General features: G+C 41.1%; 1 protein-coding gene across 12 annotated transcripts in view; it reads left to right on the plus strand.

Moving 5' to 3' along the window:
- The first annotated feature begins 442 nt into the window (after positions 1–442).
- Positions 443–24,947, plus strand: part of BPTF (bromodomain PHD finger transcription factor) — a 139,068-nt gene continuing 114,563 nt past the window's right edge. For 11 of the 12 annotated variants that reach the window (XM_068529939.1, XM_068529944.1, XM_068529949.1 and 8 more), the window contains exon 1: positions 782–1,055. In XM_068529939.1, the coding sequence (XP_068386040.1) occupies positions 860–1,055 (196 nt within the window). In that variant the 5' untranslated portion in view covers positions 782–859. Of the gene's footprint in view, positions 1,056–24,947 lie in introns of all 12 variants that reach the window. The other variant, XM_068529938.1, reaches the window with a different exon arrangement.

The following is a 24,947-nucleotide window of genomic DNA, read 5'->3' on the forward strand; positions in this document are numbered from 1 at the left end:
GCCCGCGGCACTTCGCGAGGGAGCGCCCCTCTCCCCGGAGCCGCCGGCGGCTGCAGTCCAGCCACGCCGAGCGGAGGGGGCTCGGGGCTCCCCGCCCCCGACCCGGCGTTGCCGCGCTCCCCCTAGCGGCCGCCGTGCGGCCTCGCTCCGTCCCAGGCTCGTCGGCGGCGCAGCTCACGTGACCGCGCTCCGGGCCTGCGGCCGCTGTCGGTTCCCCCAGTCACCGAGCGAGAGGGAAGAAACAAGATGGCGGCTGAAGGCGATCCGGAGTGGGGCCCCAGCAATTCGGATTGAGCCTTCTCCCTCCACCCGCTTCCGCCGGCCGGGCCCCTCCCGCCCGGCCCCGCGGGCCTCCCCACCCGGCCCCGGCGCCCCCCACCGCCACCCCTCCGCCCGCCCCTCCCCCCTCCGCTTTCCCTTCTCCCCCCGCCTCGGCTCCGACATGAGGGGCCGGCGGGGCAGGCCGCCCAAGCAGCCCGCGGCTCCCGCTGCGGAGCGCTGCGCCCCGGCCCCGCCGCCGCCGCCGCCGCCCACGTCCGGACCCATCGGGGGGCTCCGCTCGCGGCACCGCGGCAGCAGCCGGGGCAGGTGGGCCGCCGCCCAGGCTGAGGTGGCGCCCAAGACGCGGCTGAGCTCGCCCAGGGGGGGCAGCAGTAGCCGGAGGAAGCCGCCGCCGCCGCCGCCGGCCCCCCCTAGCACCAGCGCCCCGGGCCGGGGGGGGCGAGGAGGCGGGGGCGGCAGGACGGGGGGCGGGGGCGGCGGCGGCCACCTGGCCCGGACCACCCCGGCCCGGAGGGCCGTCAACAAAGTGGTGTACGATGACCACGAGAGCGAGGAGGAGGAGGAGGAGGAGGAGGACATGGTCTCCGAGGAGGAGGAGGAGGACGGCGAGGCTGAGGAGACCCAGGATTCTGAGGACGACGAGGAGGATGAGATGGAAGAGGACGACGATGACTCCGATTATCCGGAGGAGATGGAAGACGACGACGACGACGACGCCAGTTATTGCACGGAAAGCAGCTTCAGGAGCCATAGCACCTATAGCAGCACTCCAGGTACCCACCCAGCCCAGTTGCTGCAGACTCCTTCCCCACCTCCTCCCCCTTCTCCCCTCGCTCACTCCCTCTCTGGTCTCCCCCCACCCCCTCCTCCCCCCCAGACAGAGGGGAAATGCGACGGCACATCAAGTGGCAAAAAACTAGATTTACAAGAGGAAAGAGGCGCATTGTTCAAAATGGAGATTGCATTGTTGCAGTTCGCAGGCCACACACTCGCGCTCTCTCTCCCTCTCCCCCCACCAACCCCCTCTTTTTCCTCTTAAAAATTTGTGCCAGTGCAGTGTCTCCACCGGGCAGGGTTGAAACTTTGGCACACACACATCCATTGCATTCATTTTTCTCCCCTTGTTTTGGTTTGGTTTTTTGGAATGAAAGAAGCCTCTTGTTTTTGCAAACCTCTTTGCATTTCTAATGTGGTTTCTTTTAGATTTTTATTCTATATCTGTTCCTAAAAAGGGAATTCAGGATTTAGACAGATTGTGCCACACAAACACACACAAAACATGCTTCTCTTCACACCCCGAGCTGTGTGGTTTTAAAAGTGTCTTAAGGAAATGGATCAGTTGGGTTAGTAGGGGAGCCTTATCTGGTCCTGTGTGTTTGTTTTTATTCTTGAGTGCTAATGGGCGCGTGCAACAGTTGCGAGTAAATGGTCGATTAAAAAGCGAAGCGGAAAAACCAAAGGAAACCAAAACAAATTTAGTATTTCATCTGATTCAAAATCATTTTGGTAAAATGCAAAATAAAATAAGAGACCTCAGGAACATGCGTCTTAACTAATTTGATCCCTTTGCCTGAGAAATGCAGTTTCCTGTCACCTGTTGCAGAGACGTGTAGTTGATCATGCAGACGTAATTGCTGAAGATGAACTTTTGGACCAACTCCCAAGTCACACAGCAGACGTATAGGGAGATTTATTGCAAAATGACTTTTTATTTTCATTCTGTTTCTGAGGATAATAGTCCTCCCTGATCTGTAATGAATTTCTCCATGGTGACTCCTCTCCTGTTTTCTCAGAGTTCCTCTAGGCTGGTGCTGAGATGCATTTTGTTTATTTAAAACACACACACACACACACACACACACACAATGGCTGCTTTGTATTAAATACGTAATTGCGGCTTACTAAATTGTGAAGAAACCCGTAACTTATAGCGATAACCTACAAGACTTTTCCTTTATATTTTTGTTAATCTGGATTAACTAAATTAGAATCCAGTTTTCAGAGCATTTACAGGGTGAAGTTCGTGAGGGAATAGGATCTTAACAAAGTGATAAAGGTGTGTCACTTGTTTTTAAAAGAGACTAGGATAGTAGAAGTAGTTATATTTAAATGTGTCTGTTTTTTAATAAATCCCTAAATACTCATTGGAGGAGTATGAGTATTAAGTCAGATGTAAACCTGTTTAGATTGTCCTAACAGCACATGAAAAAGGTAATTTCTTTTGCCTGACAGAATATCTGCCTGTCTTTGGGGTCGGGTGTGGGGAGAGCTGGCAGGAGAATGAAAGGAATGAATCAAATGTCAAGTGTTCGTGTCCTGTATGTAGAAGGGACTACACACCATTCTTCATTTCTTGCCAACTTAATTTTGGTACGTCTTTTATAGTAATAGTTTTTACTTTAAGAAATCACATGTGCTCTTTTCTACCAAGAGCCCAGAATGGAAAGACCCGTGGAGAGTAAATTACACTACTGGAGGAAGTTTTCTCAGATGAGACAGAGCTAAGGCGTTTTGGCAGGGTGGTTCAGCTAACTTTAACTCCTCTTTGAAGGCCTCGCAAATAATATTTAGGGTTGAGAGCCATGTATATGCTGAGTTAAATTACAGTTTGTTGTTTGGTTTCCTTTTTTAAAAAGGTGTTTATATCTTTATGTACTTCCATGACATTTCGTTTTTTCTGATGACATTCGTAGTCTACCTTGTGTATGGTTGTCCTATCTTTACGTGAAATTATGGATTATATATCCTTATAGTAATCTTACACCCCCTGCAGTTCCTAGTACAGCGTCTCGCACACAGCCGGTGCTCATCAGAGATTGGTTGGACAGATGATTGTTAGTAGGTGAGAACTTGTAATAGATGAAGTTGGGCTAATTCTACTGTGGGTGCCAGAATTCCTAAACATTTTGGATTGGGGAAACTAAATATTGGTCTAATTAGATTTTGATACTTTGACCAGGGAATGTTTTTAGTAGCAGAGTTAGTGTGTTTTGAGCTGCTGTTTCATATTGCTTGCCAGGCATTTTCCTTTCTTTATTGGATGTGGTGTTAATGTGTTAGATGTTTTACTTTTTGAAACATTATTTCTCAAGATTGTTAGATGTTTTACTTTTTTTTTTTTTTATAAATTTATTTATTTTATTTATTTATTTTTGGCTGTATTGGGTCTCCGTTGCTGCGTGCAGGCTTTCTCGAGTTGCGGCGAGAGGGGGCTACTCTTCGTTGCGGTGCGTGGGCTTCTCATTGCGGTGGCTTCTCTCGTTGTGGAGCACGGGCTCTAGGCACACGAGCTTCAGTAGTTGTGGCACACGGGCTCAGTAGTTGTGGCACACGGGCTCAGTAGTTGTGGCTCGTGGGCTCTAGAGCGCAGTCTCAGTAGTTGTGGCGCATGGGCCTAGCCGCTCCGCGGCATGTGGGATCTTCCCGCACCAGGGCTTGAACCCGTGTCCCCTGCATTGGCAGGCGGATTCGCAACCACTGCGCCACCAGGGAAGCCCTGTTTTACTTTTTGAAACATTATTTCTCAAGATTGTAGAAGAGATGATACATTTTGCGTTCTAAACTTTTAGAATATGTCTACTTGCCTAGAATAACAATGCATGACAGTGAGTTGTTTAGGCTAAGCACTTGTTTCATTAGTTTTATTGTCTGTACTTCTAGGTAAATGTGTATGTATGTGGTTTGAAAGGAAAAAATGTTCTAGATGGTTTAAGATATCCCCAAAGCTCATAAATAAATATGTTTGGTGGATTTGAATCCAGCTGTATTGTCAGGGCTCAGAGAGGAATATACTTTATTGGTAATTTAGAGAAGATGATTAAGCTTTGTAAACTAGAATGTTGGCTTAAGTACTAAATATTCAATTCCTAGTATAAGAAATTACTCATTCATCTATTCATATGTTGAGTACTTTGTAGGTAATATACCTGTTGATGCGAAGACATTGGTTGATGTTACTAGCTTAATTTTCTAAAACCATATATTTAAAAAAGTTTATTCACTGGAGGTGAAATGTTTTCCTTTTAATGGAGAGAAATTTTAAATGGGTACGTAAGGTACTCACATGACAGATATTACTATAGGTATAACAATTTGTTAATACAAAATTGAAATCATCTAGTTTTGCTTAAATTCAAGGCGTTTGGTTGAATAAGGCTTTTATTTATATTGTTAAAATTTAGAGTTATTTTAGCCTGTAGGTTTTTTTTTTTTTTTTTTTTTTTAGCCTGTAGGTTTTATGACATAGTTTGCCAGTACATTGAGAAGGATTGTATAGAAAATCTATTTTGAATAGGCATTTGGTAAAGTTCTGACAGCACCTTGAAATCAAGCATTTGCTACTTCAAAAAAGTTAAATCAGACTTTAAACAGAATAGTTCTTGCATTTAACTTGTGTGGAACTTCTAAGAATACCTAGGTGGTATTTTGAAATTTGGAGCTTCTGATGACTTCAGAAAGCAAAAGCTCTGGTGTTGCCCTGGGAGAGTTCGTGATTTATGTCCTCTAAGTCAGGGGTCCCCAACCCCCGGGTCCGGTGCTGGTCCGCAGCCTGTTAGGAACCGGCCTGCCCAGCAGGAGGTGAGCGCGAGGACTGAAGCTTCGTCTGCGCTCCCCGTCGCTCACATTACCGCCTGAGCCATCATCCCCCCACCCCCCCCACCCCGTCCATGGAAAAATTGTCTTCCATGAAGCCGGTCCCTGGTGCCAAAAAGGTTGGGGACCTGTGCTCTAAGGATTATGACAGTGGAGATGGGTGGCGTAGGTGCCATGAATGAACTGTAGATTTATCTGAAGCAGAATTTGTTACCTGGTGGCAGTATTTATTCTCACCGGTGTCAACCAAATATCTTTTTCATTGTACTTGGAATTCCTGATTGCTACAAGTGAGGTACAAAGTGCAGTGGAGATTTAAAGGAGGGCGAGATCATACCCTATTTGGGGGAGTTGGTGTGGGCGTATGCTTCCTGGATGGGCATGTGGCTAGTGAGGATGGACAGAAGAAGGGAGGGAGCAGCATGAAGCAAGGCGCTGATTCTAAAGTGCAGGCAGTCTTAAGTAACCTGGTTTAGCAAGAGCCTGAGGATGTGAATAGGAAATAAAAAACTAAAGCACCATTGTTGGGCAGTACTTAGAGAACCAGGCTATAGCATCTCCTCTCTCCCTCATCTGTAGGATAACAATTGGGGTAGATCAGTGATCCTCAGTCATTTTTCACTCCTGGAACACCCAAGGGATTTGCTGTATTCCTATCAGCACCATGTGGGAGCATGAAACAAAACCAAATCAAATCGTGGATACTGTTAAATCACCGATGCAGCCAGTTCTTTCCCCCACAAATTGAGAGAATTAATGGAAGAGGTGATTTCTGAAGCCTCCTCCCCTCCCACCCCCCCCCACCCCCCCCGTCTATTTCAGATCTATTTCATTTGTGGGTATTGGGGATCAATCAGAAGATTTGGGAACAAGTGGGATATGATTTCAGGGGGACATCAGGAAGTTTAGCATTACTTCTGTTCTGCAGGATGGATTGGAAGAGGACAGATAACTGGTGGGGATCTGGATGGGTTTTGTAGCCCTGGATGGGAAGATCAATTCAGGAGGTACTTCAGAATTCTCCAGCATCAGAAGTGTAGACAGAGGAATGCATCAGATATGCCTCTGTAAGAATGGCAATGCTGGTTTCCCTGGTGGCGCAGTGGTTGAGAATCTGCCTGCTAATGCAGGGGACACGGGTTCGAGCCCTGGTCTGGGAACACCCCACATGCCGCGGAGCAACTAGGCCCGTGAGCCACAAGTACTGAGCCTGCGCATCTGGAGCTTGTGCTCTGCAACAAGAGAGGCCACGACAGTGAGAGGCCCACGCACCGCGATGAAGAGTGGCCCCCGCTCGCCGCAACTAGAGAAAGCCCACGCACAGAAACGAAGACCCAACACAGCCAAAAATAAATAAATAAATAAATAAATAAGTAAATAAAAATTTAAAAAAAAAAAAAAAAAAAAAAAAGATTTATTTATTTATTGATTGACTGATTGCTATGTTGGGTCTTTGTTTCTATGCTAGGGCTTTCTCTAGTTGTGGCAAGCAGAGGCCACTCTTCATCGCGGTGCGCGGGCCTCTCACTGTCGCGGCCTCTCTTGTTGCGGAGCACAGGCTCCAGATGCGCAGGCTCAGTAGTTGTGGCTCACGGGCCTAGGTGCTCTGCGGCATGTGGGATCTTCCCAGACCAGGGCTCGAACCCGTGTCCCCTGCATTAGCAGGCAGATTCTCAACCACTGCGCCACCAGGGAAGCCTACAAATACAATTTTAATAGAATCTTTATAACCAGACTTATTTTGTTCATTACAGTAGTTTTAAAACAGTTCTCTTAGGATGAATGAGAGCTGGTTTGTAAATCTTCCAAAATATCTATGATTTTTGGATTGCTTTAGGTCAGCTTGGAGAATTTATACCAGGGTTTGTCAGAGAAGGAGCAGTGTAAGTGGAGTCGTTTTTCCACATAGTCAATGTGAGGGCGTCTGGCAGGCTTTGGAGGCACCCACATGTGTCAGCCCAGCACAGAATCTTAGGCTGTCATGATACGTGAGAGTCTCAGGATTTTAGATAAATCTTTTATGAATGTCAAGGATCTAGGGAGGTAGCATGTAGCACAGAGTTTTAAAGAGTGAAGGATCTGGAACCAGTCCTCATGGGTTTGAATCTAGGCTCTGTGATGGGCATTTTGCTTAACTCTTTGTACCTCACTTTCCTCCTTTGTAAAATGGAGATATCATAGTACTGAATTCAGGGTGTTGTGAAGACTGAATGGGTTAATGCATGTGAAGTGCCTAGAACAGTGCCTGGCATATATATAGTAAAGATTCAATAAATAGTAGCTATTATTGTCTGTCGATTTGTTCCTGAACTGAAAGTGGATATTCTGTAGGGATATAGGGACCTTTCTTACAATGTAGTGAGGTAGTATTTTCTTCTGTCGAAAGCTGTCAACTGACTCACAAGGTATTAAAATATTTTAAGGACCACATTAAATAAAAATATACATTAAAATAGAGCTTTATTTCCCCCCTTTAAAAGAGTTACTAAATGTTTAACTTACCCATTCAAAACATTCAGTTTAGCTAACATCTGATTTATTCTAGAACTATAATAAGTAATACATTTACTTTAGTTATTTACAGGGGTCAGTTAAAGTAGAAATAGTGCTCTTGATAATTTCAGCTCTCTGGTAGTTCCTCTCCTCCATGCCATCTTCCTCCGCCTGTTCCTTAAACACCAGGTTTCCAGGTTTTCAAACCAGCCCCTGGCCCCCTCACTGTCTCCCTCCTTCCCCTGAGATCTCATTTATTCTCAAGTTGTTTTTAAAAATTGCAGTGAAAAATTTAAAAATAGTGTAGATTTACTCCTTTGGGAAAGTACATATAATATAAAGATGAAAATGAAAATCATCTGTAATCCCACCAACCAAAGATACTCACTAGACATGTTTGTGTATATATATATATTTTTTATTCCATTTACTGTAACCTGCTTTTATCTACACAGTTTTTAAAAGTTAGAACTAGGATGACACTAAACAAACTGTTTTTCCTTGATATACGGCAAGGTTTTCCCATATCACTGTATCTTTATCAGTCAGTCATCCCTAATGATTAGTAATGCTGAGTATCTCTTCATGTGCTTATTTGCTGTCTGTGAAGAAAATCATTGGTGAAGTGTCTGTTGAAATATTTTGCCCATTTAAAAAATATTTATTTATTTATTTATTTAGGCTGTGCTGGGTCTTAGTTGCGGCGTACGGGATCTTTAGTTGCAGCATGTGGACTAATTAGTTGCAGCATGCATGCAGGATCTAGTTCCCCGACCAGGGATTGAACCCAGGTCCCCTGCATTGGGAGCGCAGAGTCGTATCCACTGGACCACCAGGGAACTCCCTTTGCCCAGTTTGTAATTGGGTTGTTTTCTTTTTTAATTTTAAATTTTTTATTTTTATAAATTTATTTATTTTATTTTATTATTTATTTTTGGCTGCATTGGGTCTTCGTTGCTGTGCGCGGGCTTTCTCTAGTTGTGGTGAGCAGGGGCTACTCTTCATTGCGGTGCCAGGCTTCTCATTGCAGTGGCTTCTCTTGTTGAGGAGCACGGGCTCTAGGCGTGTGGGCTTCAGTAGTTGTGGCTCACAGGCTCTAGGGCACAGGCTCAGTAATTGTGGCAAACGGGCTTATCTGCTCTGCGGCATGTGGGATCTTCCTGGGCCAGGGCTCAAACCCGTGTCCCCTGCCCTGGCAGGTGGATTCTTAACCACTGTGCCACCAGGGAAGCCCTGGGTGGTTTTCTTATTATTGAATTTGGAAAGTTCAGCTAACATAAATATTATTTATGATATATAATTTCCCAAAGCTCTTTTCTCTGTTCCTTTTTCAGAGCATTCTCTTCTTGGATGCAACATCCTGATTTATCTCTCTAAGGACATTTACTATAGTTTTTTTTTTTTTTTTTAAGTTTTCTTCTGTTTCTTTTGTTTCCTCAGATTCCATTCTTAGGTTTTAGTTTTTTCTCTTTGATATTGGAGACATTTTTCAAACGCCTCGTGATCCTCAACTCTTCATATTTAGGAGTGAAGCACTGGGTAGCACTTTGTGGGTGGCCATGGGTTGTCAGCTGGTGGGTTTCACTGCAGAGTAATTGGGCAGTGGAACCCCAGGTATCAATATTTGTTTTTGTTTTTGTGTATTTTTGTTTTCTCTTTCACTCTTGTTTTTTTTTCTCCTGTGAGTCTATTTGGTTTCTTAAGGGAAGATTTCTTAAATCTTTTCTCCTGGGGCTGGGAGTAGGGGTCCGAGGGCACGTGACCAATATCCTGGGAAGCCAGATGAGGGAGGGTGACTAGGGCTCACACCTTGGAGTAGGCACACTTCACTGAATTTCCCTGTTAGGAACCCTGAGCCAACTTTTTTTTTTTTTTTTTCAAGTGTGGTGTAATTGACATACAACATTATCTTAGTTGCAGGTGTACAACATAATGGTTTGATATATATATACATTGCCAAATGATCACCACAGTAAGTCTAGTTAACATCTGTCAACATACATAGTTACAAAAACATGCTTTTTTTCTTGTGATGAGAACTTTTGAGATCTGCTCTCTTAGCAACTTTCAAATATACAATATAGCACTCTTAACTATAGTTACCATGTTGCACAGTACATCCCCATAACTTATTTGTATTGATATTATAACTGGAAGTTTATATCTTTTCACCCCCTTCACCCATTTTGCCCACCCCCTATCCCCTGCTTCTGGCAGCCATCAGTCGGTTCTCTGTATCTATGAGCTTGTTTGTTGGCTTGTTTTTTAGGTTCCATATATAAGTGAGATCATATGGGATTTGTCTTTTTCTGTCTGACTTATTTCACTTAGCGTAATGCCCTCAGGGTCCATCCATGTTGTCACAAATGGCAGGATTTCCTTTTTTTTTATGGCTGAATCATATTCCATATTTTGTGTGTGTGTGTGTGTGTGTGTGTGTGTGTGTGTGTATGTGTATACACCACATTTTTTTAATCCATTCATCCATCAATGGATACTTAGGTTGTTTCATGTCTTGGTTATTGTAAATAATGTTGCAGTGAACATGGGGGGTATAGATGTCTTTTTGAAATAGTGGTTTCTTTTCCTTTGGATATATCCAGAAGCGGAATTGCTGGATCATATGGTAATTCTATTTTTCATTTTTTGAGGAACTTTCATACTGTTTTCCATAGTGGCTGCACCAATTTACATTCCTACCAGCAGTGCATAAGGGTTTCCTTTTTTCCACATCCTCACCAACACTTGTTATTGTCTTTTTGATAATAGCCATAATAACAGGTGTGAGGTGATACCTCATTGTGGTTTTCTCTTTGTTCTAGTATGTTTTTACCTTTTGTACTTCTTTGTTGTCAATTTACCAAGTGTTGAGAGGAAAAGGATATTAGCTCATGTTACATATTTATCATATATAAAGTGAAGTCTCATTAAGTATTTCTTTACAAAACAGTTAAAAAATAACTTATCTAATACTTATTCAGCGTGCAAGGTACTGTGTTAAAACCTTCAAAGAGATCCAGTGATGGATAAGAAATGGTCCCTACTCTCAGGTCTTTATTCTTTCAAGAGGGAATAATAACACAGTGCATAAATATAAAATAATACAGGGCAGGCTGTGGTAAGTGCTGTAAGAAAAACAGAGAATTAAATTAGGGAGAGAGATCATATTCTATATATTTGGAAGATCAGAAATGGTGTCAAGAACAAGGTTGAATTTGAGATATTTCTTGAAGATTGGGTAGGATTTCTCCAGGTGGAGGTTGAACAGAAAGAGAAAGGAGGAGGTGAAAGGTAACAGATGACAGGAAGGTGAACGTTCAGGGACTGCGTACTTGAGGTCTGAGTGTGGAGGAGGCAAGACTGTAGAGAAGTGGAGATTATGTTTTGGTCCAATTTGAATAAATGCCAGTCTGAGGAATTTGAACTTAGTAGGCAGTGTGTAGTCATTGAATGTTTTAAAACTGGCGTATGTCATGATAAAGCTGAGCTTTTTGGGAATTCCCTGCCGGTCCAGTGGTTAGGGCTCCACACTTCCACTGCAGGGGGCATGGGTTCGATCCCTGGTTGGGGAACTAAGACCCGCATGTCATGTGGTGCAGCCAAAAAAAAAAAAAAAGCTGAGCTTTTTGAAAAATAATATGGCTTTGGTGTATAGGATTTATTGGAATAGGAGGGGGCTGATATAACTTTTCATAGCTACATAAGATCCCATCCTAAGCCTTTACCAAGTAGTTAAGCTGTGCTGTACAGTCATTCCTTGGTATCTGCGGGCAGTTGGCGGCTGGACCCCACCCCCACCCCCTGCCATGATACCTAAATCTGCTGGTGCTCAAGGCTCTTATATAAAATGGTGTTGTACAGTTGGCCCTCGAAATCCTTGGATGCCAAACCTGTGGATACGGAGGGCCGACTGTTTGCGTTTGCTGTGATTACCTGTAGTGACTAAACCTTTAGATAAATCTTGGTTCACATTCCTGTTTTTTTTTAAGGCTTTTACTATGTATTACTAATATATTATAAATACTATATAACATATATATTAGGTAATATATAATATACATGTTATAATAATACAATATGTGTCATTATATTATAAATATTAGAAATATATTTCCACCAGCAGTGTATGAAAGTGCCCATTTCACCAGCACCGGTTATTTATAAACCATCTTTGCATCCAGTGGGTTAAAAGCTCTCTTGTTTCTCTTGTTTGAATTTGCATTTTTTGACTAATAAAATTTAATGCTTTCATGACCTCTGACACCCAAATCTCTGTAGTCATGGTTTCCTTCCTGTGTTTTAACTAATGGATGAGTGAATACTTCTTGAACCCCTCCACTTAGAAGTCCTGTAGGCACATCCAATTCAGCATGTTCCAAATAGAATTCATGCTTTAGAGACTGCTCCTAACCTCCCATTTCCTTGTTCAGTGAATAATGGCACTGCCCACTGAATTGCCCGAGTCAGAAGTGAGGAAGTACCAGACTCCTCCCTGTGCCTCACCCTCCATGTACAGGCTTGTCACCAGGTCCTGTGAAGTTTACATTTTATATATCTCTTAAATATATTTCAGCTCTCTTGTCCATCCGTGCGAATGGTTACCTAAATCAGACCTTCTTTATCCCTTATTTGGCCTCTTAAGGAAACAGCCTGCCTGCCTGCCTGGCCTCCTTTTGTCCATTCATCTCTCATATCCATCTTCCACGTACATACTGCTCTGCTCTGAGACAAATGTTATGCCCTTTCTTAAAAATCTTCTGTAGGAAAATGATTATGTGCTTTAGCATAGGTGGATAGTTCTGACTTGGCTTTTGCTTCCTCTACCAGCCTCATCTTCTGTTGCTTCATTTATTTGTTCACTTATTTTAAAAATACCTGTTGGGAACCTACTATGTTCCAGGCACTCTCTGGGATGCAGCCACGAATAAAGCAGATATGGGCCCCTGCCCTGAAACAGCAGGGAAGGTAGCCAGTGTAACAGTGAGAGAAGTGCTTCCAAAAGGGGCAAGTGAGAATGACTTCATGGGCGTGGGGGGGGAAGTGTCAGAAAAGGCCTCCCTAAAGAGGTGACAGGTGAGCTCCAAATGGAAGTAGCCGGCGGAGGGGAGGGGAAAGAGGATTCTAGGCCATAGGATCACCACATGCAATGGACTGGAGGGAAAACCAGGAAGGATTTCAGAGTCAGCAGTGCTGTGAGCAGGTTGGTGTTTTTTTTAAAAAAAAGTCCCTCTGGCTATAGAATAGAGAATGAATTGGAGTGGGATAAGAATTGATGAAGGGAATTAGGCTGTTGAAGTAGACCAGGTGACAGATTTTGTACCTTGGAGAGAAATACTCAAAAAATAATTTAGTATTTAGGATGTCACATCTTAGTGATAGATTGGTTAGTTGGGATATGGTCAAGGTTGAATTGACTTCTAAATCTCCTTTATTTCTCTCTTTAATCACAACTTATTTCTCTTCACCTTGAATTTGATTGTCAGGTAATACTGAATTCTTTGTAAAAGTTCCCCTCAAACACCTCATAGTGGGGCTTCCCTGGTGGTGCAGTGGTTGAGAATCCACCTTCCAATGCAGGGGACACGGGTGAGATCCCTGGTCCGGGAAGATCCCACATGCCACGGAACAACTAAGCCCGTGCGCCACAACTACTGAGACTGTGCTCTAGAGCCCGCGAGCCACAACTGCTGAGCCCGCGCACCACAACTACTGAAGCCCGCTCGCCTAGAGCCCTTGCTCCACAACAAGAGAAGCCGCCGCAGTGAGAAGCCTGCGCACCGCAACGAAGAATAGCCCCCGCTCGCCGCAACTAGGGAAAGCCCGTGTGCGGCAACGAAGACCCAACACAGCCAAAAATAAATAAACAAAATAAATAAATATATTAAAAGAAAAAAACACCTCAGTTATTCACTGCTGTGATGATTAACTCCTAGTCACCCATCCATCACCTTCTCCAGCTTGTCTTCTCTGGTCACCATTCCCTTTTCCTTAGGTGAGACTAAGTTCCTTTACCTCTCCCTAACCCCCCAGGACCATGTGCATTTATATGTTGTTTAGTTTCCAAATATTTGAAGGTGTTCTAGGTTTCTTTCTTTCTGTTACTGATTTCTAATTTAATTTCATTGTGTTCAGAAAGCATACTTTGTATGACTTTAATTTTTAAAACATTTTTAGAGGTTTGTTTTGTGCCCCAAAATGTTGTCGGTCTAGGTGAACGTTCCAAGTGTACTTGGAAAGAAGGTGTATTCTGCTGCGGTTGGATAGAGTGTTCCATAAGTGTCAGGTCAAGTTGGTTGCATTATGAAGGTCCTCCGTATCCTTGCTGATTTTCTACCTGCTTGTTCTATTGATTACCAAGAGAGACTTGTTGAAGTCTACGAATACTGTCATGGATTTGCCTATTTCTCTTTGGAGTTCTGTTAGTCTTCATGTATTCTGAGGCTCTGTTATTAAGTACATAAACATTTAGGAAGGATTATTTAACCCCTTCATCATTATATCTTTATTTGTTAAGACATTGTACTGAAATGGACTCTTAATTATCTGGCTCTCTCCTTCGTCCGAACCTGTCTTAGGGCAGGGAGGCTCTCATTCATCTCCTCTCCTTAGTGCCGCTCAGTCTCTAGCATGCAATAGGCAGCACAGGTAATTGCTGAACTGAGTGTATGAGTCAAAAAAAAATCTCTAGATTATTTTCACCCTTAGTTCTGCCCTGTCCAGTATGGCAGCCACTAGCCACGTGGGGCTATTTAAATTTAAATTAAGTAAAATTCAAACTTCAGTTCTTTATTGACACTAGCTACATTTCCAGTGCCCAGTAGCCATGTGTGATGTAGAACATTTGGGTCACTTCATATCATCACAGAAAGTTCTCTTGGGCTGACCGTGTTACTGTCGTCAGTCTGCTTCTGCTAAACTGTGAGAATTTACCTAGCATCCCTTTTCCTCTAGCCTTTTATTTGCTCTGAATCCTGCACGGCCTGGGTAGCCCCAGCACTCGGCTGTGGTTCGTCTCTGTTAAGCCTGTCAGCCCAGCGTTATTTGTGGATGTGATGGTGTTGAATTTCTGCAGTGAGACTTGGGCTCATCTTTGCGATGATGGCATCATTTGTTGTTCTCTGGGGTAGGGGAAGAGGTAGTCAGCTAACCTTCAGTTTTAGAAAATCTGCCATGGTCCTGAGAAAATTAAGCTAAGTCGTAGATGCAGGACAAAAGGGAAAGAAGAATTAAAATTCAGAGACTTTTAGGTGAGAAATTTAGTTTGATAACTCAGGGAATTCCTATATTGTAAAAGTTGGTATGTGAACTGAATTGTCACATACTGGTGTGTTGTTTCAATTGTCTGAGTTCTCCTATATAAAACCTCTTTCTCAGGAGTCTCTGGACAAATGATTTAATTACTTCAATAGTTTTCAAGGAAAAGACATCACTTTTTGAGTGGAATTCTTTTGTTACTTAACCGATGTTAAATTGCAATTATGGAACCTCAGAAGATTTGCTAAGAAAGCTCATGCTTACACTTTTCTCTACTCATGGATGTGTTCTAGAATTCACACACTTGGGAGACTGCATGGCCAAGTGATTCATACTGAATGACAGTGTTCAGTAGGTGCAATTTCTACATTTTGCTGCTATGGCTTCCTGCTTGATTTCAGGATGTTAACATTGCCTCCTTTGAGGTCTGTTTACAGTGTATTCTATTTATGGAACTTAAAAAGCATTTCAGAAACGCGCATATTAATCTGTGTGGAATTTCTCTTCTTGTTCTTTTTCCTTCTAATGCTTGCATAGCTATATTGAAACTTGTCTGAGGAAATAGTCCAGCATTTAAAGTAGCTAATAAAATTTTAGCCCTTCCTATCAGTGCAGTTTTCCCTGTTTTTCTAGACATCAAAATTATTTCACACAGACCTTGCAGTCTTAGTAAATTACCCTTTTCTCCAACTTATGACCATAATCTGCTTTCACAGTGTTATGCAAATAATTAAAAAAATAAAAAGTGATTTTACTGTAATTTCAGATACATATTTGAACTTTTTAGTTTGAATTATCTGGGTGAAATGCCTCAAATTTCTGATTCTCTTGGAAGATTGCCTTTATCCAGATATATTATTATCCTTAATTGCCTAAATAGCTTGAGTTATAAAATCTCCCTGCATTTCAGGAGAAACCTAACAATGGGAGCTTGTTTATGGCAGGGGACACAAACTCAAATGCTGCAGGGTCCAAGTAAATTAAAGATGTGAAGTGGCCTTTTTTTTTTTCTTTATTAATACAAAACTGCATTTGCTGTTGAAGTTTATTTGTCTTGAAAAACTAACCCTATTGGAATTTTAGTCCCTTTTTGCTTTTACAGACAGTGCTGTTCTAAATGTGCTAGAGATGTATCTTTAGTCGCCCAGCCTGGTGTTTCTATAAGGTAGATTCCTAAGAGTAGGATTGTTGGGTTACATTTAATAGGCTGAACCAGGTTATACTCTCATTACTGTTGTTCTTAGACCTTCCCTAATCTGTGTTTATGTGGCTTTTAAATTGACTTTTTCTGGGACTTACTGAAGTTTACTCAGACCTTTAGCAGGTGTTTTTGGATATAGACTAGGCCCAAAATCCTTTCCTCATCAATTTATTGGTAAATACACTTATTTATAATATGAAAGCCTGAGGTTTAGCTCCTAAACTGGGGGGCAGATGTCTCTTTTCAGAGTTTTCTGGCCAAGTGGGAATGGAATTTTTTTTATTGCTTCTTAGCTTGAATTTGACCTCAGAGACGTCATTCCTCTGTGGGCCTTATTAGTTTACTCACCTATAAAGTTTAGATTGGACTAGGTGATCTAATGGGCAAGGGATTCGCAGACTTTCTCTTAAAGTGCTGTATAGTAAATATTTTAGTCTTTTTGGGCCACACTGTCTCTGCTGCAACTACTCAACTCGGCCATTGTAACATGATAGCAGCTGGAGACAATAAGTAGACAAATGAACATGGCTGTGTTTGAATAAAACTTTATTTGTAAAAACGGTCTGTGGCTGGCCATAGTTTGCCAACCTCTTTCTGAGCTCTTGACATTCATTAATCTGTGATTTGGATAACTAGGTTAGGGAAAAAGCTTTGAATTTTAAATAACACTTTTGAAAGTCTAGTAAGAACTTCAAATTTTATTTTTGCTTTTTCTCTTTATCAGGGAAGAAATATAGAAAATTTAGAAAACTCAGGAGATAACATTAATATTTTGGTCACTCTCCTTTGATAACCAGCTTTGTGTGAGTGTGTGTGTATTCATATGAGGAGTACTTACATGTGTAGAAATGTACATATTTTTTATAAAATTGGATAATGCATAATTGGTTTTATAAATCTTTTCCCTTATACCATGAAATCTTACTGTATCTTTAAATAATTTGTCTATGAAAATGTCTGCTCTCATGGAGCTTCTGGTGGAGAGCTCATGGATTTTAAAAGTTAATTTTGTATTTAGCCACCTCTTTTCTAATTGTTTTTAATAGCTTATTTTTTGATTGGGTTGGAATTTCTAGGAATAACATTTCATCATCTTCAAACATGAATCATATACATCCATCTGCTTTTCTTATATTTATACCTCCTTTTTGTTTCTTTTCAAATTGCATTGTCTACCACCTCTAAAGCAATGTTAAATACTAGTTGAAATGAGAAGCATCTTAGTGTACTTTCTAAATTTAATGGGACTGATGCTAATATTTCACTGTTAATTGTTATGCTGACCGTTGATTTTTTTTATTTTGTTTTGTTTTTTGCTATCCTAATAAGCATAAAGGGGTATTTCATTTTGGTTTGGAATTTAAGTGCTTTGTTGCCTATGTGATGTGCATGTATTTTCTCCTGGTCTGTGGCTTGTGTTTCACTCTCTCTTATTTTTTTTTAAAATAAATTTATTTATTTATTTATTTATTTATTTATTTATTTTTGGCTGTGTTGGGTCTTCGTTTCTGTGCAAGGGCTTTCTCCAGTTGTGGCAAGCGGGGGCCACTCTTCATCGCAGTGCGCGGGCCTCTCACTGTCACGGCCTCTCCCGTTGCGGAGCACAGGCTCCAGACGCGAAGGCTCAGTAGTTGTGGCTCATGGGCCTAGCCGCTCCGCGGCATGTGGGATCCTCCCTGACCGGGGCACGAACCCGCGTCCCCCACATTGGCAGGCAGACTCCTAACCACTGCGCCACCAGGGAAGCCCTTCACTCTCTTAACTATCTAATCCATGAGCACATTCTGTCTCTCCATTAATTCAAGTCTTTGATCTCTTTCATCAGTGTTTTATTGTTTTTGGCATACTGGTCTTCTACATATTATTACATTTGTACCTAAGTATTTCATGATTTTTGGTGCTATTACAATTAGTACTTATTTTTTAAATTTGAATTTGTATTTCCAGTTATTTATTGTTATAATAGAAATACAATTGATTTTTGTGTATTGATCTTTGTGACCTTGTTAAACTCAACTGTCAGTCTAGTAGTTTGTTTTTTTTTTTTTGTAGATTTCTTGGGTTTTTCTACATAGGTAATCATGTTGCCTGGCAAATAGAGATGATTTTATGTCTTCCTTTTCCAAGATAGATTTTCTTTTTCTTATTGAAGTATAATTGATTTACAATATTGTGTTAGTTTCAGGTGTACAGCAGAGTGATTCAGTTTTATTTAATTCTTTTTTTCGATTCTTTTCCATTATATTTTATTATAAGATATTGAATATAGTTCCCTCTGCTATACAGTAAATCTTTGTTGTTTATCTGTTTTATGTAAAGGTAGTGTGTATCTGTTAATCCCATACTCCCAATTTATCCCTGCCCCCCCTTCCCCTTTGGTAACCATAAGTTTGTTTTCTATGTCTGTGAGTCTGTTTCTGTTTTGTAAATAAGTTCATTTTTACTATTTTTTTAGATTCCACATATAAGTGATATCATATAATATTTGTCTTTCTCTGTCTGACTTAACTTCACTTAATATGATTATCTCTAGGTTCATCCATGTTGCTGCAAATGGCATTGTTTCGTTGTGGTTTTATGGCTGAGTAATATTCCATTGTGTATATATACCACATCTCCTTTATCCATTCCTCTGTTGATGGACACTTAGGTTGCTTCCATGTCTTGGCTATCGTAAAAATTGGTTTCTAATTTAACTTCATATGTCAGAGAACATACTGGGTATGACTAAATGTTTAAAAAATGAAGTCATTTGAGACTTGTTTTATGACCCAAAGCATTGTCTGTTTAGGTGAATATTCCACGTGTACTAGGAAGGAAGAGTCTGCTGCTGTTGGGTAGAGTGTTCCATAAATGTGATTAACTGTTGTTGGTAGTGTTGTTAAAGTCTTCTATATCCTTGCAGATTTTCCATCTACTTGTTCTGTTGATTACTAAGAGAGGAGTGTTGAAATCTACAACTACTGTTATAGATTTGTTCTCTGTCTCCTTGCAGTACTGTATGTTTATGCTTCATATATTTTGTGGCTCTGTTATTAGGTTCATAAACATTTATGGTTGTTGGTCTTTTGATTATTTGACCCCTTTATCATTATGAAATGACCTTCTTTACTCTGGTAATATTCTTTGCTTAAAATTTACTGTTTGATATTAATATAACCAGTTCAGCTTCTTTCTTTTTGAATAGTGTTAGCAGGGTGTATCTCTTTCCACCCTTTTACTTTTAGTCATATGTACTATGTCATATTTATATATATATATATATATATATTTTTTTTTTTTTGCTGTGCTGCGTGGCATGCGGGATCTTACCCCAACCAGGGATCGAACCCGTGCCTCCTGCAGTGGGAGCGCAGAGTCTTAACCACTGGACCTCCACGGAGGTCCCTACTATGTCATATTTTAAAGGGGTTCCCTGTTTTGTTTTTTTAAAAAGCCAGTCTTCTGACAGTGAATTTAGACTATTTACATTTAATTTTTTTTTTTTTTTCTTTTTTGGCTGTGCCTCAAGGCTTGGCTTGCAGGATCAGTTCCCTGACCAGTGATTGAATCCGTGCCCTTGGTATTAAAGCGTGGAGTCCTAACCACTGGACTGCCAGGAAATTCCCATCTTTTCTTTTCTTTTTCTTTTTTTTTTTTGTTCCTCTGTTTCCCTTTCCTGCCTGCTTTTGGATTAGTTGAACATTGCCCTATTTTAATTTATTAGCTTTTTGGTTATGTCTGTGCTATTTTTTTAGTGGTTCCTCTAGGAATTACAAAATACTTATCTACTTAAAGTTAGCATTTTATCCCTTTAAGTAAAATTTGTGTCACAACCATAGAGGTTCCCTTATCCTAGCCCCCTCCCCAATGCTATAAGTGTCATATATATCTACATTTGTTCCTCTGTATCTGTGGGGGATTGATTCCCAGGACCCTTGTGGATACCAGAATCTCTGGATGTCAGATCCCTTGTGTAAAGTGGCACCGTACAGTCGGCCCTCTGTATCAGACTCTACATACATTAAAGCTCCACTAGATGATGTTACAATTTTTGCTCTCAACCACTGTACATATTTTAAAGTGCTTAAGAGTTGAAACAACCTTTTTTGTTTGTTTTTTAATTTATTGTTCTTCCTTTATTCCTGAAAGTCCAGTTCTCACTCTGGTATCATTTCTGTTTCTTTTACCGTTTTTACCATTTGTTTTTTTTGTTTTTGTTCTTTCATAATTGAGATTTTATTGGCTGTTTTGAGGATCAGTACACAGACATTTCAGTTTGTACACAATTCTTTTTTTTTTTTTCACAATTCTTAACATACATACCCAAACTCTAAAAAATCATGTAGTTGTGATTCTTTTCTGAACAGTTATTCCAGTGACTTTCCAGCTTAAAATTTGGAGGCAAATTTTCCTTGACAGGATATCAAGTGCCAGTATCTTCAAATATTGATATGCTGTTACATTGTTAAGTCCCACTAATTCACAATTTAATATCACATATACTACATACTAAAATTGTCAGTCCTCTACAGCACATTAACAAAGTTACTAGAAGAACTGGACTACCACGACCAAAGATGTTACAGAGTGCACAAAATTCTGACCAGGAGAGCCAAGATCAAGGAGTGAGTGGTTTGCTTTAGGAAACTCTGTTAGTTTTCCTTCATCTGAAATGTTTTTATTTTGCCTGAACTGTGGAAGAGTATTTTTGAAGGATATAGAATGCTGGGTTGATATTTCTCTAAGCACTTTAAAGATGTCCCATTCTCTGCAGTTATTTGAATTATTGTTCTCTCATATGTAATGTTGTTTTTTCTCTTGCTGCTTTGTAGATTTTTCTTTAGCTATATGTTCTGGAATTCCTCCCATACTCTGGCTTGCAGGGGCCCCTTTTCTTGATCTACTGGCTAGAAAGATGTGAGTTTCTTGTAGATTCTGTAGTTGGAGCCTCCCTTGAGGCAGGGGCCAGAAGAGGGGAAAAAAAAGTAAAATAACCACAAAACAGGGGATTTCCCTCCTGCTCTTCAGCTCATAGGGGACCCTTTCCTCAGTCCTCTGCCTGAAAGACAGGGTTTCTCTGAGTTTTTTCTGTTCATGCTTTTTGCCGTAGATTCACTGTGAGCTTGTTCTATTCCAGGAGAGAAAATAGGGAAACAGACCTCTGCTTGTTGTTTGTTGTTGCTTCTTCTAGTTTCGACTCCCCTACCTGGTCCTTGGGCTTTTGCTCCCCCCCCCCCCATAATCCTTTGGTGGTTGCTTTTTCTGTATTTTGTCCAGAGTTTTCAGTTGCAGCTTAGTGGAGCCATTAGCTCCAGTGAGCTTACTCCATCTTGGCTTTGGACCACATTCTTCTTGTGAGCTGCATAGTGTTCCCTTGTGCGGAAGTACAATGTTATAGTTTTTTGTTTTAGCCAGTTCCTTACTGGTGGACATTTAGGTTATTTACAGCTTTGGCACTGTTGCAAACAGTGCCAAAATGAATGTACATGTGAGTTATGTTATATGGTAAATTCTTAGAAAGGGGATTGATAGATTAAAAGGTAGGTATTATTCTGTAATTTTTCATAGATATTTACACATAGTATGCTTTTGGATTTTATTTGCTATTTTTAACTTTATTTTAATAACTGTGATTGGCCCATCATTTCTTTTGTGGGGGGGGGGTACATGTCTTTTGTTATTAGGTTTTGGTGTCACTGTTATCCTGGTTTTTTTAAGAGGACTTTTAAAATCTTTTCTTCTTTTTCTGTCCTCTGGAATGTTTTGAAAACCATCCTGGCTGGGTGCTGTTTTAGGGGTAAGAGCTCGCTGACATCTTCTTCAGTTTCTCCCATAATTATTGGTTTGTTTTCTGCTTTTTGATTTAGTTTTGGTGTTTAGTAATTCTCTGACAGTCATCCTTTCACTCAGGATTTAGACTTTATTAGCATTCTTTTAATAGCTTCTGTACCTGTGGCAAGTTCCCCTTTATCGTCACCAATTCTATTTATTGTGCTTTTTCCCACCTTTTCTTGATTAGGTTAGTTCTAGTTGGGCCCTGTAGATTGCCTGTCTGTCCTCTTTACTCACTCTTCTACCTCCTCCTTGTGGACATTTGAATTTGTGACCTGCATTCATGTTAGCTATTTAGAGCTGTTAAGGTTAAAAAGAAGTGTCTTAAAGTCTCCTGCTACTATTCTGTTTCTGTCCAGTTCTTCTTGGATTTCTTATAGTTTTGCCTTATATTGTTTGATGCCAGTTTATTTGGTTTATTAATTCATGCAGCAACTAATTCAGGCATCTGCCATGTACCAGGAAGTGTAATAAGTACTAGGCCTGAGATGCCAAACAAAAATTGTCCTGGGCTTCCCTGGTGGCGCAGTGGTTAAGAATCTGCCTGCCAGTGCAAGGGACACAGGTTCGAGCCCTGGCCCGGGAAGATCCCATACGCCGCTGAGCAGCTAAGCCCGTGTGCCACAACTACTGAGCCTGAGCTCTAGAGCCCGCAAGCCACAACTACTGAGCCCACGTGCCACAACTACTGAAGCCGACCCGCCTAGAGCCCGTGCTCCCCAGCAAGAGAAGCCACGGCAATGAGAAGCCCGCGCACCGCAACAAAGAGTAGCCCCTGCTCACCGCAACTAGAGAAAGCCCTCACGCAGCAACGAAGACCCAACGCAGCCAATAAACAAACAAACAAACAAACAAATAAATAAATAAAAAATTGTCCTGGCCATTGTGGAAGTTGCAGTCCAGTGGAGGCATATGTTAATTGAATGAAACTGTAAGAGTTTTAAGTGTGATAAAATACTATGAGGGAAAAGACCTGAATGAATGAGGAGCTGACCACTTGACAGAGTGGGAGGGAGTATTCTAGGTAGAGAGAACAGCTGTGGGGAGGCAGTGAGCTTTGCATGATCCAGGAGGCCAGTGTGGCTGAAGCAGAAAGGAGAGGGGGAGGCTGAGTTTGGAGCAGTAGGCAGGGCGCACCTCACAGAGGGCCTTGTAGGTCTCAGGAAGGAGTTTGGATTTTAATCCAAGTATGGTGGAGACTCACTGAAAGGCTTAAAGTTGGGGACTGGCACAATCATATTTACTTTTTATTAAGTTGTTCGTAACTGTTATATCTTAATTGTAGACTGCATCCTTTATCGTTTACAAAATCTTTGTTCCATTTAGGGATTTAAAAATTTTTGCTTTAAATTAAACTTTTGTAACTCCTTTTTATTTCCATTTCCTACAAAGTGAAGTGTACCTGGGACATCCTGTTGAAAATAGCTAGTAGGCAGTTGGAAATAATGTCTCTGGAGTTCTGAAGCGGGGTCTGGGTAGAGAAATGCATTTAGAAGTCATTGATATTTGGGTGGTAATTGAGTCCACTGATAACTGGGGGAAAGCAGGAGAATCTGCTGAAGACTAAACTTTGGGGAATTTGCACGTGTAAGAGAGGTGTTTGGCAGAGGGACAGCTGGTCAGGGAAATTGAGTCCTGGGTGGCATAGGAAATTCAAGAAGGGTGTTGTGGCCAAATATGTCAGATGTTTTCAAAGAGAGGCTAGGTAAAACAGGTGGTATGTTACAGCACTTTCTGTCCTAGGTATCAGTTGATGTTCACAAGTTTGCAGTTAATTTAATAATCTTATTTAATCTTACTCTGTATTTAGGCTGTAACATGAGATGTCCTGTTAGCTATATATATTGAAAAAATTGAAACAAATAATTGAAACAATTAGAAGTAAGGAACTTTAGAACAGATTTTCTGAACTTTTTGCTTTTACTTTACATAATTTCAAATATGCAGAAAAGCTGAAAGAATAGTACAATGAACACCCAGTATACCCTTCTCTTGGATTCACCAATTTTTGTTTTTTATAAATTCATTCATTCATTCATTCATTCATTTATTTATTTATTTATTTATTTATTGCTGCGTTGGTCTTTGTTGCTGCGCGCGGGCTTTCTCTAGTCCCGGCGAGGCGGGGCTACTCTTCCTCGTGTGCGCGGGCTTCTCATTGCGGTGGCTTCTCTTGTTGCAGAGCACGGGCTCTAGGTGCGGGGGCTTCAGTAGTTGTGGCTCGCGGGCTGTAGAGCGCAGGCTCAGTGGTTGTGGCGCACGGACTTAGTTGCTCCGTGGCATGTGGGATCTTCCCGGACCAGGGCTCGAACCCTTGTCCCCTGGATTGGCAGGCGGATTCTTAACCACTGTGCCATCAGGGAAGTCCCGGATTCACCAATTTTTAAAAACATTTTTGCCATATTTGGTTTCTCAGTCTTTTAAAATTTTCTTTCTGCTGAACCACTGAATAGTAAGTTGCAGACATAATAGCACTTCACCTCTAAATACTTCAGCATACTCAAGACATTTAATTTAACCTGGATATATTACACTTATATTACATTTCAAATGTAATATTACATTTCAAATTTCCCCAATTGCCCTCTATTGCTGTTTTGTTTCTTTATCCAAGATTCAGTCAAGGGTCATGTATTGCTTTTAGTTGACATCTCTTTTGTTCCTTTAATCTAGAGCTCTTCTGTCACTTTTGGAGAGGGAAGGGTTCTTTTGTGACAGTGACATTTTTTCATTGGCCAGGCCAATTGTCTTTAGAATGTCTCACTGTTTGGGTTTATCTGATTGTTTCCGATAGAAACGCACACTATATAGAGAGTTACGGGGTCTAGAAGTATGAAAACACTGTAAATATTCTTCTTAGAATTAATACAGTAAAAATGTATGAGCCAAACTGAAAAATCTACTGTGGCATCTGGATTTTAATCTTGGCGTGACCTCACCCCTGGACTTCTAGTTTTGCTTCTGGGTATCATTTGTTGAACACATTTTTTTTTTTTTTTTTTTTGGTTATTACAATAAAACATGGTCTGTGCTCTCAGGGAGTTAACAAATGAGCTTGGGGCACATGAGTAATTGCCTGTAATATAAATGCACTCACACTATAATGGAGAGCTGTGCAAAGTGTCAGAGAAGCACAGTGCCTGGAGGCACAGGAGATGACAGAAGAGGCGACATTTGATCAGGGCCTTGGAAAAGCTCTAGGATTTCTTGCAGCTTCAGCAAATTAAGGCAATATCTGCTTAAAATGTATAGAGAAGTTTTTAAATTAAAAAAAGGGAGAAATTAACAAATACAGATTGTGCCCCACGGT

The sequence above is a fragment of the Eschrichtius robustus genome, chromosome 20 (assembly GCF_028021215.1).
Source record: "Eschrichtius robustus isolate mEscRob2 chromosome 20, mEscRob2.pri, whole genome shotgun sequence".
Taxonomy (NCBI): domain Eukaryota; kingdom Metazoa; phylum Chordata; class Mammalia; order Artiodactyla; family Eschrichtiidae; genus Eschrichtius; species Eschrichtius robustus.